This window comes from Myxocyprinus asiaticus, chromosome 17 (genome assembly GCF_019703515.2).
Source record: "Myxocyprinus asiaticus isolate MX2 ecotype Aquarium Trade chromosome 17, UBuf_Myxa_2, whole genome shotgun sequence".
NCBI lineage: Eukaryota > Metazoa > Chordata > Actinopteri > Cypriniformes > Catostomidae > Myxocyprinus > Myxocyprinus asiaticus.
Window position 1 is genome coordinate 25,619,135 of NC_059360.1, and position 16,809 is coordinate 25,635,943.

The window sequence follows — 16,809 nt, forward strand, 5'->3', positions numbered from 1 at the left end:
AAAATTGTTGAAAAACATTGACTCTTGGAGTGTTTTCACAGAAAGCTGTTTTGAAAACAATGTTTATTTTTGCAATTACATTGTCAGTGACATGGTGCTAGTGTTGCAGGAATTACACACTTTAGCTTTAAAAATTTAAAAAATAAATCATTATTATAATAATAAATAATCGTTTAAATCAATAAATTCCAAAGAATTAGTATCTGAAATGCAAAAGAAAACCCACCCCAGAAATTACTAAAAAATACAAATAAAATAATAATAATAATAATAATAATAATAATAATAATTTAAAAAAAAATATCTTGCCAGCGCTGAGAAAAGGAACACGTGACCACCTGACAACAGTGTCTTGGTCTGGACAATTTACACTTGAAGGATGAAGCTTTAGTAGCCACTGAATTGAAAATACACAACGAATAGTTCAAATAAGACAATTATTGTTTAGACCCCCCCCCCCCCCATATCATGACCAATTACAGACAAAATGTTGATCCGTAGGGGCATAACCCTTTAAAAGCCTATTCAACTGTATGCAATATAATCTGTGATAAAATACAGTACTTTGTCATTTAATTACTGGCCACTAGGTGGCGTAAATGCACAACCTCGATTTATATAGCGGAGAATTTCAGTCTCTTAAACACCGTAAAGAGTGTGCTAGTCCATAGCCAGGATTTACACAACATATACTGATAATATGCATGTCTGCTTTGTCAAAAAGCCACACATTCTTTAAAATATCCAACGGTGTCTATTCAAACGGTTTAAGGGCTTTCAGGGCTGAATGTATTCAACTCCACCCAACAACCCGCCCTCACGAGGGAGCGCTGCACTGTGAAACCCGTGCGTCACTTTACTTCATGAATATTAATGAGAACGAGCGTCTCTTAAGTGTAAACAGGTGAGGTCACGGCGTCACAACTGGACAGCACGCGCAGCTGGCAGAAGACAGGCTGGTGTCACGTCCTTATAGACAAATTTAAGAAAAACACATTTGGCCGTTTTAAATTCCTGGAGAATAGAAAGGGGGAACTAAGGTTACACAACATATAAAAGAGAGCTTCGAGAGGAACGGCAACATGTTCACTTGGGTAAATAAGGAACAGGGTGGAAGGATCAAGGACGGCGATATGTTTCAGACAGTGACAGAAGGACTTCAGAGTCTTTATTCCAAGAAACTGCTGCCGTTAGAGGAGACGTACCTCTTTCACGACTTCCACTCACCGGCGCTGGAGGAGGCAGACTTCCAGAGCAAACCCATGGTCCTCCTGGTCGGACAGTATTCCACTGGGAAAACCACTTTTATAAGGTAATAAACTCTTTTGGTTTTCTACCTTTTCTGAAACGCCAACAATTGCTAAAATAAATGTAAGTTAATGTCTTGCAAGTAGAGAAAGGCTTTTCCATATTAAATATTTTTATCTACGCAAAAACAGCTTATACACGTGTGAAATTTAGTACAGTCAGCTCTTTGTGGTTACTGCAAACACTCAGATGGGAGTGTGGAAAAACAGCTTGTGCCAGCTCACAGTCAGAGATACAGATGACTGGAGAGTATGCAAACAACTCATAAATGACAGAATCATCCTTCTTATTGATTTTTCACTGTTAGTCAATACCATCCCACTTTGATGTCTCTGTGTTGAGTCGCATCAGGACAATATCTAGACAGGGAGTCCCAGAATTAATGAGAAAATCCAATAGCCAGGCCCGGTTCCAGATCACCGAGGGTGCTTCTGAAAATAGTGATGTATCATAATTACACATTTTTAATAGATTCAATCGTTTAAATGCTACTTAAATAACGTAAAGAATAGTTTTTTTTTTTAAATGTACAATAAATGTATTGCTTCGAGTGGGGGACTCACTCCTCCATGATCTGTCGATGAAAATGACAGCACAATTCTGCGCAGATTAGGACATACTGATTTGCAAAATCATACACGTTTATAAGTTTTGATACAGCATTTTGTGCATTCACAAAATGCAGGGATTTTTGTGTGTTTGCTGGTATTCAAGAAAATCTGCTTGCCAATTTACAGTATTAGTCTTACATATTCAATTGAGCAGGGGTGTGCAGTTATTTTGGTACTGAGGCCACATCAGCCGTTGAGTAGATCATTGAACAGAGAAGATAAAAAGATCTGCATAGTTTTATCTTTTAAGCCCAGACATGCACTCAGTGAATGATGCACAATTTTCTGAAGTGAATACTGATGGGACCATTCTGCTATACTTTCTATCATGTGTTAGTAAAACTGAAAGGCTGAATACAATTATTAATTGATTATTTTACCATACTTCAATGCAGTGGTAATTTAGTATTCAATTTAACACTACATCAGGAGTCTGGTTTAAGAGTAAAATAAAATATTCGGAAATTATAGATTCTAAAAGCTTCTTTTAATGTTGGCCGCAAAGTGGACCCGTTCACTTGTTTTTATGTTCAAAACATCAAGTTTACACGCTCATGGGTCATGATGTGAGTCTCGTCAATGGTTTGTTTGGCACCCCATTCAGCACACAACTGCATAAAACAGGCTGCATGACACTGATAAATGATTACTGTCAGAGTAACATTCACATACAGGTGTGAGGGACTTAAGTATTTCACAAATAACAAGGAGAGAAAGCGCGTGCACTCGCATGTATGGTTGCCAGATTGCATAAATTAGGTATGACATAAAGCGAAATATTTCCTATTTGTGCATGTATAAATCTCTGATTGGGGTGATGCATATATTATCTGGCAACCCTTTTACATATTAACTTCATTTAATATTTTGTATTTGTTTTTTGTTTTTTTAAATGTTGCACATTTATGTAGCTAATGAGAATCCCTGAAATTACAAAAATAATTATGAGACAAAACTTATAATTTTCAGTTTTGTTCAAGGCCATTAAATCAAAAGTTTTTTTAATAACTGCCCAATAACTGAAAGGATGGTATTTGGAATTTAAAAAAAAAGCTCTCCTTGTTGCCTTAAGTGGGGCAAATAGATTTGTTCTGAAAATGTTCAAAGTGGGCTCACATTGACTTATCCAATCACAATGGATATTAATTTGTTTATAGAATACTTGAGATGTCATAAAATGCAAAATGTGTCTGAAATTAACGGGAAATTGTGCACTCTTTTCTGAAGTAGTTATTTTGAGTAAGCATTATCCGGATGTTGTTTCATAAGTATTCAATAATTAAGCAATATCACATGACAAAGAGTGCGATTATGGCCCTACATCAGCACTGCTGTTATTCTGCTGCAGGCAATCACAGCAGTACTGATTTAGGGCCATATAGCACGATTGCGAGTGTGATATTGCTTATACAACAGTTCACTGAGCAAATACATTTTTTAAAAATAAGTAAAACTGAGTACGATCATAAAAACACATTTGTGCATGGAACTACTTTCTTCTGCGACAGATCAGAATCTGCCTTTGCTGGTTCAAACCAAATGATGTGTCCAAGCCTCTGTTAGTAATTCAAAAATGTCACTTCAGAAATAGTATCACGGCTTGTGATGTTTCTAACAAGTTAATGGACAAACAAGGATAGGTGAGAGAGAGAGAGAGAGAGGTGTGTGCCATCACCTGTTGCCACTCCCAAGCAGAGATGCTGTCAGCTTTCTGAAGATCAGCTTTCTCGGTGGAAAAATGTCTCCCTATTTCACGGTAGCCGGTGCGCAAGAGACATTCACTATAGAAACTGCAGTCTTCTCCGGCATTTTAAACTGTAGGTCCTCTCAAATGTGGAAACTCTGATAAGAGGTAAGTGCCTTGAGTTGTGTAATTAATCAGTCTGTTGTGTCTCAGCTGTGATGAGCCATAATGCTGAAGTTGTTCGTTTAAAGCTATTTCCTAGCTTTAGTAGTGTAGTAGTAATACAAGCGATCATGTAGTGCTGTTGTATTTAAACACGGACTGATGCTGACTCACTTCACATCACCTAACTGGCTCATATTACACACAAAAATGGCCTTTTGCTACCACATGCTGGCTAACATATGTAATGTCAAAAATTTACATGTAAAGAGATACATGCAGTAGCTCTTAACACATTTGCACTGCTCTTACACTTTAGTTTAGAATGGCACGTTCACAAACAGAGTGATTCACGCAGTGAAGTGTCCGAGTGATGATGGTGTGAGATCATCAGATTCGAGGACCAGAACTAACTGTTGCGTATAAAGAAATATATTTTTTCGATCTTGATACATTTTGTGACCAGATACAAGCAAATTTTCCTTAAGGAAAATTAGCCCCATCATACCCTAAACATTGTTTAAAGTTCTTGCTTGTATAGCATTCAAAAATATATTATGACGAGCCAATACAAATTATGTTTGCATTGCTTTTTTTCTCCAGTAAAATGTATTTCCCAATAGTTCGGTTTTTCTTCAGAGAAATTCAACCTGATTTATAGTTCCCTTGTATTTATGTTAGGATTTAATGACACCCCATGTGCGTTTCTTTGCTTGGAGACCTTTGACACTTTCTCATCCTCTGACAGGATGCGGTAAGGTTCTATAGTATGGCTAGAAGTTACAGGAAGCACAAAACTGATGAAAAGGTCTGTTTTCACATTCTAGGGATGCCATTCTCTAGGGATGCCATTCATCTAGTCCACTGTTTAGCTTTGATTAGCGACAGACCAATATATCGGTCAGGCTGATTAATTAACCGATATTTGGCCATTTTGTAATTATCGGCCTCTCCGATAACCATGTTTGCTTGGCCGATTAACAGAAGTTTTAACTTTCCTTAGTTTTAGTTTCAAAATCTACCAATAGATTTGTCAATGGACGGTCAACACTTTCTGTTTTCAAGGTTTTTTCTTTTCATTGCATACAGTAAGTGTTAGTTTCACTTAGTACATTTTGTGTATATCTGATTTGTTGCTGTTAAACTGTATTATGTTTATCTGCATTTATAGATATCGGTATCGGCATCGGCCATTGAAAAACCTATTTTGTTGACCACTAGTGTTGATGCTTGGTCGGCTTTCATTTCATGACCATCTTTTTAGTGATTGCATTGTCTCAACCTAAAAGCTTTTGATTAAAAGAGAGTTCACCTCAAATGAAAATTGTTATCAAATATTTATTCCGTTCATTTTGTTCTCATTCAGCCATGACATTTTGGTGTTTACTTGTGCTGTCACATGCTTATCCACTAAGTAGTGGTTTAAAGTTAATGCTTAACCTCTCCCTCCTGCAGGTATCTTTTGGAGCAGGATTTTCCAGGGATGCGAATTGGCCCCGAACCAACGACCGATGGATTCATTGCTGTGATGTATAATGAGAACGAGGGAATTGTTCCTGGAAATGCCTTGGTTGTAGACCCCAAGAAACCTTTCCGGAAACTCAATGCCTTTGGAAATGCCTTCTTAAACAGGTAATGATCAGGTGCACACACTCTCCTATTTTTAGATCAAGATTGATGATTTTAACCATTTTAAGAGTGACAGTATTTCAATCAAATTTCTAAAACAATTGATTGACTCAAAGGCTCTTTACTTGCTCATGGGAGATTAATCTCTGCTCAAATTGATCATGTTTGATGGTATAGAATTGCTGATGGAGGTCAGATTATCACCCCATTCCATTATTTATAAGATGTTCTGTAAAATCTGATCCATGAGAGTGGTCGTAAAACACCATGTCCCATGTCATACAGGCTGGGAGATCTGGGATGTAAACACAAGTTCTCTCTCAGTAGATGTTGTAACAGGCTTCCCTCTTGCTCGTGCCGTTGTCAAAACAAGGACTTTCCATTTACACACGTCTGAGCTGTGGCTTAGGACAAGGAAAAACTGTCTGGAATGACACGTGTACAATTCAAGGTTTACAGTACAACTACGGATAAATAACTAAAGACCATGCATGAACAGTAAATACACTTTGCTTGTGCAGTTTTGTAATTTCCATTCAACTAGGTTAACTTCATGAAAAACACAGCTCATTCTGACAACCATTTAGTTTTTCTGCTTATCCCCTGCAATCTGATTTTTAATAAAAGGCAAATATTTTCCACGAAGTGTCACACAAACTGTAAAGGGTCTTGGTCACTTCTCATTTTAAGTAACTATAGCTGTTGCATGAGCATCCACAAGTTTTAATGTTTAATTTTAGCACCTAGACAGTTGGACAAAGGGTTTTTTCCCCTGTTTGCTAGATATTTATGTGGAGGGGAAATGAGTAAGTAATACTTTATCAGTGACCACTATAAAGGTCAAAGGCATGCTTGACAGAACATCTCCTCTCCTGCAGAGGAACTTAAAACAATGCACTTTGTTTCCTGTGGACCTCGTTGTGCATCATGTGATGACATGATGGCACAACAGTTTCTTTTCTCGTTGTCTTTCCCTATTAATCCTACTGGCTTTATGAATAAATAGGTATATACAATTTTATTGAAAATGAAACTTAGTTCTCTTCCTCTTTCTCAATCTATCCTTCCGTTTTGCAGATTAAAGATGATGTTTGGTCACAGATGTTGCAATTTCCTCTTAGGTTTTATTAAAAAAGAATAAGAAATCTTCAAATTCACTTGAGATGTTGAAATCCTGCTTTTTAAACTTATTTTGATAACCCTATATATTCTATCTTAACATGAAGATTTGTAAAAACCACATTCATTAATTATCTGATGCATGAATTATAAATGTATTTTTTTAAACTTTTTTTTTTTACTTCAGAACAAGAATCGAATCATTTCCAATTGTTTACTTTCCAAAATTCTGTATTTCGAGAGAGATACACATCTGTCCATTACAATAAAACACAATGGTAAATTCAGAATTACTTGGTGCATCACTTTCAATGTCATGTTGAATTTATGCTGTCATTAATTAAAAACGTAATAATATACAAAGGACAGTCATATATTATTATCGATAAGGGGCAAACGTAATTGCCTATAGTTGTATTGATATAACATCACACACTGAATTGAAAAAAATGGCATTTAAATATCTGTCTAAAGTAGTGGACACCATGCATCCGATTGTACACAACTGTACATTTGTTGATAATCTGATTTGGAACTCCTTTCATTTGATAATTTTTACACAATTTATTACTGCATTACTAGATTGAATTTTAATGTAAAGATTTTTTTAAACAAAACTTGTCTCCGCCTTTTTGCTTTCTCATGACTCGGATCATTTGAGTCAACAAACAAATATAGTGGTACTACCAGTGTTTGCTGTGATACCATAAGGTGATGAACTCCCTCCATCTGTTTCACCAGGTTCATCTGCTCGCAAATGCCCAACCAAGTCCTGCAGAGCATTAGCATCATTGACACCCCGGGGATCTTGTCTGGCGAGAAGCAACGCCTAAGCAGAGGTCAGTGACTACAGTGAGCATTTACTGTATAGGATAATAATCCTGTTATTTATATGTAGTGGTTGATTTGGGGGATAAAGATGTAATACACCAGCTTCAATATTTCGCCACTGATTTATGATAGAAATGTTATTGCGTTATGAACGTTTATTCCAAAATTGTGCTCATTTACAGAGATATTGATGGTTCTCATTTGTTTATGTAAAATTTCATTAGAAAGAATTGTCATATGTCCATTAGGGCTGTCAACAGTCTGAGGAACTACATTTTGAATTTTATATAAAATTTGAATTTCAAATTCACCAGATTTTTAAATTGACATTGCTTCCTTAGTTCACAAGAGTATACAACAAATACATAGCACTATGCTAGATTATTGCAAAGTACATTCCTGGCTATTAAAACAGTGCATTCCATTATGAACGAAGTGGATAAATTAAAATAAAAAGTAAAAGATTTAGCTAGTTCTTATTCTCAAATGCGAAGTAAAAAGTAAAACAAATATACAGGTCAATAGTCAGTTCTATGTTAACATGGTGTTGCACTGGCCACAGTACTACCCCAGACTCGAGCTTCATCAGGGGCGGTTCTAGGATTTCATCCTTAGGGGGGCTTAGCCCTCAGTCAGGATGTGAAGCAAGAGACTGTTGCCTAAGTGGTGCCTTTTTGTAAATTGGGACCACTATATTACTATATATATAATAGTGATGTCAAAAGTACCGGTACTTTGGTACCAAGTCGATACTAACATTTTATAAATATAATAATACCAGTCTTTCTGCAGTACCAGCTCAAATCAGTACACCTTTACGGTTTGACTGACAGATGACTGTCTATATGTGTGTGCTAAGGTTGGCGGATCGATACTAAAGTATCGATACTTCAGATACTGATATGGTATCAAAAATATCAATCCTCACAAAAATATCAATTCTGAAGTTTTTCCTTTTTAAACTAGTGATCTTATTATTTAGATGCCATGAATATTAATCCATCTCATTAGCTTTGAAGTGGGGGGAAAAAATGAATTATATTAGCAAATAGTTGCATGACACCAGAACAATTTTTTGTAAAAGTAATATTTAAAGTCATTTTATCCAAATACATTTATACAAATTTAATTTAATGGAGGAATTGGTATCGATATCTGCGATATTGGCCTAAAAGTACTTGGTATCGGATCGAAAAGGAAATAAGTGGTATTCTGAACAGTGTGCACATGCTCTGCGCTGCGGTTGCTTCACTACTATGTTGATACCGCCAACTAGTGTTGTGGCTGTGTATTTCAGCACGTCGATAGCACATATAAATGCAAACAATCACATATGTGAAGAACCAACATAATCTCTGTGCATTACATGTTGCAGTTACAGTATGAATGCAGTCATTAATAAAGCAATATTCACAAGAAAGACAAAATCGGTGCTCGTGGCTGGATTACTTTAAAGTTTTTCTTTAGATTAAAAATTTAGCACTCTTTGTTTTATTGCTTGCAATGTTTTTTCTTCATTGTATTACTGACTGATCTTTACTTTTTTTTTTTAACCAATGCCAATGTTTTTATCATTTATGAATGAATTTATTTATGAATGAATTATTTATTTGCATTAATATATTTTTTTTTCTGTAGGACCAAAATTTGTATCGAGAATCATAAATTTCACAAGTGTTTGTATGACTACTGAAATTTTGGTATTGTGACAACACAATATATACTATATTAAAACCACACACATACCACTGTACATTAATCTCACTTCTATGGGAGAAACATGCAATCTAAACTTGAAAATGCTCACACAACAATACTACACTTTGAAAAGGTAATATGTGAAGATTCTACTGTAAGATGTTACTTTTTATTACCGCCAACAACCTTTTACTTGTGGGAGAAACACATAAAATACAACCTCACAAATACTCAATACATTTATTTATTTATTTTTAAAACGTCTCTTTAAATAAGGAGAACTACTGTGGTGGGCTAATTGAAATATTTTTTTCATTTAAAATGCATGCTTTTGTGGGAGAAATAGGAACAAAACACAACCTTGCAAATAATTATAAACCGTAAAACACAAATAGCAAAACTTTTTACAATCTCTTGAGAAGATGACCATTTCCCCTGAACCTGGGCAAATTCCTTTTTGTGGTCCAGTTATTTTTTTTAGATGGTATCCTTAAGCTATGTCTCCTGTCTTTCATAAATGCAAAATGGTCAATAAGTTTGTCCTGGTCTATGCAACCAAAGATATCACAGCCGAGTGATGGAGCCTGTTTTGACCCATTGTTCCCCTGAGCCAGGTGTGAAGGCGACGTAGTGCACTAAATTACCATTCACAGCAACAACTACTGATGGGTATAGTTATGGCTGCCTGGATAAGAGCTTTCAGGGATGCAGTTGGTTATTCACCGTGATCATGTCATTAGGGCCACCACCAGCCTGAGTCTTTCACTTCAGTAAGTTTCTGGCTACCACAACTTCCTCTGGCTTTAGTTTTGTAATGTTGTGCCAGTACTTCCAAATCAGGCTCAGACAGGAAATTCTGAGAGGTCGGACTACACGCCTGAATGCCTTTGATCATCTCAACACTTACATCAGAAAATCATCTCTCTAGCTCAGCAATCATTCTATCCAGGCAAGGAAATAATGGTTTCCTTTTAAGCTGCTCTGGATCGTTACGACTCATATGGCCAATGTTCTTTCATGGAAATCTGCAGTGCTGGCATCACTGCGTTTCACCTTAAGAGAATCACATATTGCATCTTTGTGTGCCACTGCCTGGGCCAAGTCAGTGGTTTTCTTCTGCAGATATTTGTGAAGGCCTGCTGTTACTGACAGTAGGTCGTACACAGAGAGGACTTGCAGAGCTTTGCCTTAAGTCCTATTGCAGTGGGAGTGCTAATGTTTGACATGCACTCAATGATGACAATCAAATTCTCCATCACTGCTTTTACTGAACGTACCTGGCATGCCCAGCGTGTGTTTGATAGATGCGCAAGTTCAGCTGGATGCAATCCTAATTGCTTTTGGGTCCCTGTGAACTTGTGATGGTTCACTAGAGAACAGCTAAAAAAATGAACGAAGGCTTTCCAACATCTCAAAAAACTCACTGGCCTCAGTTACAGCTCTGCAGGTGTGACATAAGACAACATTTAACTCGTGTGCATAGCAATGCACAAATTGCTTCAGGGTGTTGCCTTCTGAAGTGGGATTGAACACCCCCAGTCACCCCACCCACTTATGCAGCCCCATCATGAGTCGGTGCCACACAATTTAAAAGGCCAATTCCCTTCTCTTGTAGCTCCTTCTCTGTTGCAGCAGTTATTGACACTGCATCAAAACCGGTCTGTTCTGTCAGGGCCAGGAGCCTCTCCTTTACAGTACCCTCTGTTGTGACACATCTGACACATTGCCAATTGTTCTTATTTCCCATCTCTTGCCTCAACTGCCATAATAGCATGCATCTTTAATTCTGACATTTCTCTGACTATTGTTGCAGTCGCTTCTTGTGAACAGCAAAGTGATCATCTCATTCTGACTTGCCTTAGAGAGGTAAGTAGTGTTTGATGGGGGTGTGTACCTCTGCAAAAAGGATCAAACTGAGTCAACAAGGATATAAACTCTAGGAAGTGACCCTTATTATCACTGTCCTCCCTTTAATCATGACCTCTAAAAGGTATCCCTTGTTTCCCCAACATGCAGGTCACAGCTACAATCTGCCACACATACTCCCTTCTTTGCCATATCTCCTCTACATTTGCTGCTTCTAACTGCTGTATGACACTTCCTTGAGATGCACTTGCCTTATAGCTATGCCAGTAGACTAACCTCTCCTTATTGGATTGCGTTGATTCATGTTTATGAAATGCACTCAAAGCTTTTTTGTAATTTTTGTAGCCACCATGCACAAACATTGTGTTTCAGGTTTCTACCAAATACTCAACATGAAAGCAGAATGTAAAATTTTTCTGTTGGGAGTATGCTAGCCACATAAAACTTTGGAACCAACTTGGTTGAAAGGACCTTTTTCTGTGAACCAAACTGTTCTTGGGGGTAAAATGACAATTTTGATTTTTTTTGGGGACCTGTGACCTTTATCCCCCAAATCATTCAAATCAAGAGATGATGCTGTCTGCATTTCACATACAGACTTGTCCTCCTCTCTGTCTTCACATGTTGCCTCTATCCTTCTCTCCTCCTCTATCTGCATTTGTGCTGTCTCTCTGTCCCTTCCTTCCCTGTCTTCACATGTGATTCCTCTGTGTTTCTCTTCCTCTCCTTTCTTTCCATGTACTGTAAGATGAAACAAAACTGCTATAGTAATGGCATGCCAGCTGTTCAGAATAACTACATGAATATATTTAAGTAAAACAAAAGCAAACGTACCACAGTAATAAGTTATCTTTATGAATTCATGACAATTTTAAATAAAAATAACTCGTCTTCTCTCTAACTGTTCGTTCTTCTTCCTCATTAGCCTAGATCAGTGGTTCCCAACCCTGTTCCTGGAGGCCCCCCAACACTGCACATTTGGTATATCTACCTTTTCTGATACACCCAGTTCAGATCTTTGAGTCTCCTCTAATGAGCTGATGAGTTGAATCAGGTGTGTTTGATTAGGGAGATATCCAAAATGTGTAGTGTTGGGGGGGCCTCCAGGAACAGGGTTGGGAACCACTGGCCTAGACAATCGGATTTGCTTCAAAAAGTAGAGGGAAGGGGAGACAGAACACACACTTTCACATAAACTGGGGTAGTATTAATGAGGGTGAAACAAGTTTTGGCAACTCAGTACCTTTTATTTATTTAAAGTGTTAAAGGGATAGTTCACCCAAAAAATGAAAATTGTGTCATTATTTACTCACCCACATGTAGTTACAATTTTTTGACTTTTGTTCATCTTCAGACAAAAAAAGTAAATAATTGAAGAATTTTCTTTGCTGTTTTTGTCTGTATAATGAAAAGCAATGGTGACCAAAACTTTCAAGCTCCAAAAAGGACATTTTGTTAATGTGTAAAAGTTATTAATGTGTCGAGTTGTATATTCTAAGTTTTCTGTAGGAATACTATCAATTTGTATGATGAACAGACTGTAATTAAAGTTATTTTCTCTCCAATCAAATCAAAATATAGCATACACAGCCAGATTCAAAAATGAACATCAACCTGCATTGGTTCTCAAATGTAACTGACATCTAAGAACCAATGAGGTTTGATGTAAAATAGCATGCTGCCATTTTTTATTTCGGCTGTGTATGCACAAGTTGATCAACGATTTGATTTGATTTGATTTGATTTGAGAGTGAATAATGACTTGAATTTTGATCTGTTCATCACCCAAAGTGATCGTATCGAAATAGAAGATTTGGGATATACAACTTGAGTCACATGGAGAACTTTTACAATGCTTTTATGCCATTTCTGGAACTTAAATACATTGCCGTTCATTACATGCAGACATTTTTCAGTTATCTTAAAGGGGTCATACAAACAGTTATAACTTCAAGACAGTGATCCTGTGTTTTCTTTTAATTGTGCTGATATTTTATGTGCTCATATCCCTTATATTATTATACCCGATGGTTTTACCTTAATGTGCATTAATTTATAATTTATAATTTAAATATCATCATATATTTAGTATAAACCTATATTATTTCAACACCATCGAAGTGGAGTGATATTTATATCATTCTTTTTTATTTTGGTAAACATGACACAATATAAGATTAATATTACATGAAATGAGATGGATAATCTTCAGAGGCTAAGCCAGGTGGCTGCTCTCGAATTGCTCTCGCTACGTGTTGATGACACATGTGACCATGCCATTGTGCAGGTGCAGATGAAAAAGTCAAACAGAATTTGTAACCACCATGCACTGCTTCAAGACGAAGTCAAACACACAACAAAGACATTATGTCTTTGCCCACTTTGCACACAAGCAATGAAGTGAGTCAATCAGAACAGTGGTTACAAAGAAGACTTTAAGGGAAACATCCGCAAAACCAAGCTTTTTAAACAGAGGGTCAAAAACAGGATAGAAAATGCATTTGGCAATGTATTAGGGTAGTATTGTATTTCTAAATTATGACTGTTTTTGATGAAAAAAAACAACATTACTATCATTAAAGGTGGGCCTCAGGGAAAAAATTAATCATGCCATGAACCCTTTAATTACTGTTCTGAAGATGGGAAAAATGTATGGTGTTGTGGAGTGACCTAAGGGTGAGAAAATAATGTCAGGATTTTTATTTTGGAGTTAATTAGCCTGTTAAAAGATGTATCATGACTATGAAACTGCCATATTTGAACATCAAATAGTTTAGAGAAATGGAAAGCAAGAAAACATTTTCTGGAATACTACTGAATTGTGGGCACTGGGCAATATGGCAAAGTGTTCTTAGTTGTGAGAACACTAGAAAATGTTCACTCTGTTCTTGATAATTTCTTACCTGGCTCTGACTCTTTCTCCTGTGACTCCTTCAATCTGTCTACCTCTTTCTCCACATGTTGGCTCTCCCTGTCCTCCAGCATTTACGTTTAAAAAAAATGTTTTAAAAAATGACTTTGTTGTTTGTGGTCTATCTGATTCGTGTGTGTGTGTGTGTGTGTGGTATACAACATTTGTGAGTGTGAGCACTGGGCTACAGACAGAAATTTCATTTGTGTAGGTTAAACTCTGGTATTGTGAATGCCACTGCCAAATTTCACAACGGCACAAATGTAAACATTATAATCTTGTTAGTCATCATATCATTATTATTATTATTAGCCAGTATTACTGTTAGCTAGCTAAAGGCAAAATATATAGCCTTTTGTATTCAAGAAATCTGTAATTTATGACTATTACTTCAGTTTGCAAAGCATGACCAAGCAATCTTGAATTATAAACTGGATGATTATTAACTACCACTAGCTAATTTGAGAGGGCAAATTTCCTTAGACATCGAATGCATTAATGTAGGCTAGCAAACAAGTCAAAAATCATGGAGAATACCTTCATAGCGGGATGTTTCATGAAACAGAGATAAAGTAAGCCACTGATTAAAGTTTGCTGCCTCCGGCTCCGGATGCATCTATGACATACATGCAGCACAGCCGCTTCTCCATTCATATGAAGCAGGTAGCTGGCAACACACGTACGAAGGGTTACCACACATGCGCAGAACAGCATAGAGAATAAAAACTTAAACTCAGATCAAACTGCCTGTTAATCAATTGTTATTTTTCTTATCGACATGTCCTGCATTTTTGGGTTATTTTTATTTTCAAAGGTAAAAATGACACTTTTTTCAAATAAGTTTTGAATTGATAATTTGATAGTTGATAGATTGCTGTTAACACCGAACGCTTTTGTGTCCATCCACACAGTTTTCCAATAGTTTTTCCATGTGAACGTGCTACACGGACATCTTTGACCGCTTTCGTATTTAGCGTCTCATTCAGGAGCAGTGTGTTTTTTTTAGATGACATATCAAGTTAAAAAGAACCTCAACCTTTAAAAACTCGTCTCGAGAAACCTGCGTTTTGTTAAACTGGATTTGTTGCGCTGCATTTAGCTTTTTATAGCGCAAGAATGCGATCGGTCTGAAGTCACTCAGTGCTTGGCACACATCCAAAATTGTAATGCACAGTTTCAGCATTAGAATGTTCTATTTGAATTTTAATTTGACAGCTTTAATGTCTATTTTCCACTGAATTATGCAATCTGAAACACTAAACTGCTATACTCTCATATGGCATGTGTTACATGCATCCAGAACAGGGGAGGCCGCTGTTATGATTTGTCATACCAAATATCCCATATTACAATATTATCCTTAAAACCTTCATACAAAGAATACAAATAATGTTTTGACTGATGGAACATGTAGTAAATAAACTGCCAGTGGAGAGAGCATGCATGCTCATGGATGCCAGATCGTACAAATTAAGCATAACACCCGGCAGAATATTTCCAAACTGTCCAAATGTAAAGCTCTGATAAGGGGATTGCACCTCTGATATCTGGCAATTTTGATTGGCTAATTGCCATTATTTAAAGTCTGTTATCATACGTAAAGATTTTTTTTTTTCACGATTAGAAGGAAAAAAAAAAGTATTATGACAGTTGATTCAAAGGAGATGGTAAGGGGAGATGCCCGTTTTACAAGAGGGCTGTTTTTTGTCATTTCTTTCAACAAGTGGGATGGCATCCTCCCTCAACTTGAGCCATGTTTATATGACTTTGTAGTGTCTCTGTGTGCTCAGGAGCCAATCCATACTGTATTGTATGGTAAACAAAGACTGGGAGGTACACACTGACTCAATCACATGGCCAGCCACATGCTACGGTGGTCAAAGAGTACAATAGGATATCAAATGACAAAGTGGACATCTTCAAATATACCCCATTATTCTATGATAGTCTTCTCAAGTGCTCCTCCAAAGATGTTTTTTAGAGCTACTTAAATACTGGATTGATAAATTAAGTTAAGAGTTTGTCATATGTACAAGAAACAGTGTTACACAGTACAATGAAATTCTTACTCTGTGAATCCTCCCAGCAACCTCAGACATATTTTAAACAGGACATAAAAAAAAACCCTCCACAACAATCATTACAAATAGTGCACAAGTGAAAGTTTATACACATACATATGCGTAAACATTAGAACTATAAATTACAAATAGTGTACAAGAGAAAGTGTATATGTGCATTGTAAACATGAGATTGTCACGTGCAAAGGCCTGTGGAGGTAGTCTCAGTAGTGGTCCATAATGCAGGTAGTTAACAAGATAGTTCAACCAAAAATGAAAGTTGTCATTATTTGCTCACTCTCATCTCATTCCTAACCCTTACGATGACTTTTTCTTCTGTGAAACACAAAAGGAGATTATTTTCTGACAAAGAACCAGCATCATCATTCTTTAAAATTTCTCCTCTTGTGTTCTACGGAAGAAAGTTACACACATTTGGAAAGACATGGACTTTTCATTTTTGAGCGAATTACCCTTTTATTATGCAGATTGGATGGCTTAGTGGAGGGTAAGAAATTCCACATGACCAGCACAGCATGGGCTAATTCCCATTGAAAATAGATTTGGTGTGATGCATTACTGCAGCCAGGCTGGTTCACTCCCTCACTGAAGGCCAGTACTCCTTTAGGACTCGGGGAGTGTTCCAGTGTAAATGCTTTAGTCATTAGTTTTCATTTCAGTCACCAGATGCAGGCCTGTTTCTTTGTAAACTTCTTCTATCGTTTCCGTCCCTGTCTCCTAGTACATGGCAACAGCAGACACGTTGGATACCCTGATGTCACTGTCATGTTATGTCAGCATTTCTCACTTTGCCTCATTTCACAAGCTTGGGTTTAGCTTGCAAAATACACATCAGGATTTACATCAGCACTCTGATACCGCAGCATACTTGTATATTTTTGTAGCAAAGATGGTAGGGTGCAGGTCTGA

The 16,809-nt window shown here is 36.8% G+C and overlaps 1 protein-coding gene across 1 annotated transcript in view; it reads left to right on the forward strand.

The window, feature by feature from the left end:
• Positions 1-893: 893 nt before the first annotated feature.
• The window catches only part of LOC127455468 (EH domain-containing protein 4-like), a 31,285-nt gene continuing 15,369 nt past the window's right edge, over positions 894-16,809 (forward strand). Inside the window, exons 1-3 of the mRNA XM_051723396.1 lie at positions 894-1,312; positions 5,221-5,397; positions 7,255-7,352. Of these exons, the coding sequence (XP_051579356.1) occupies positions 1,083-1,312; positions 5,221-5,397; positions 7,255-7,352 (505 nt within the window). The 5' untranslated portion in view covers positions 894-1,082. The remainder of the gene's footprint in view (positions 1,313-5,220; positions 5,398-7,254; positions 7,353-16,809) is intronic.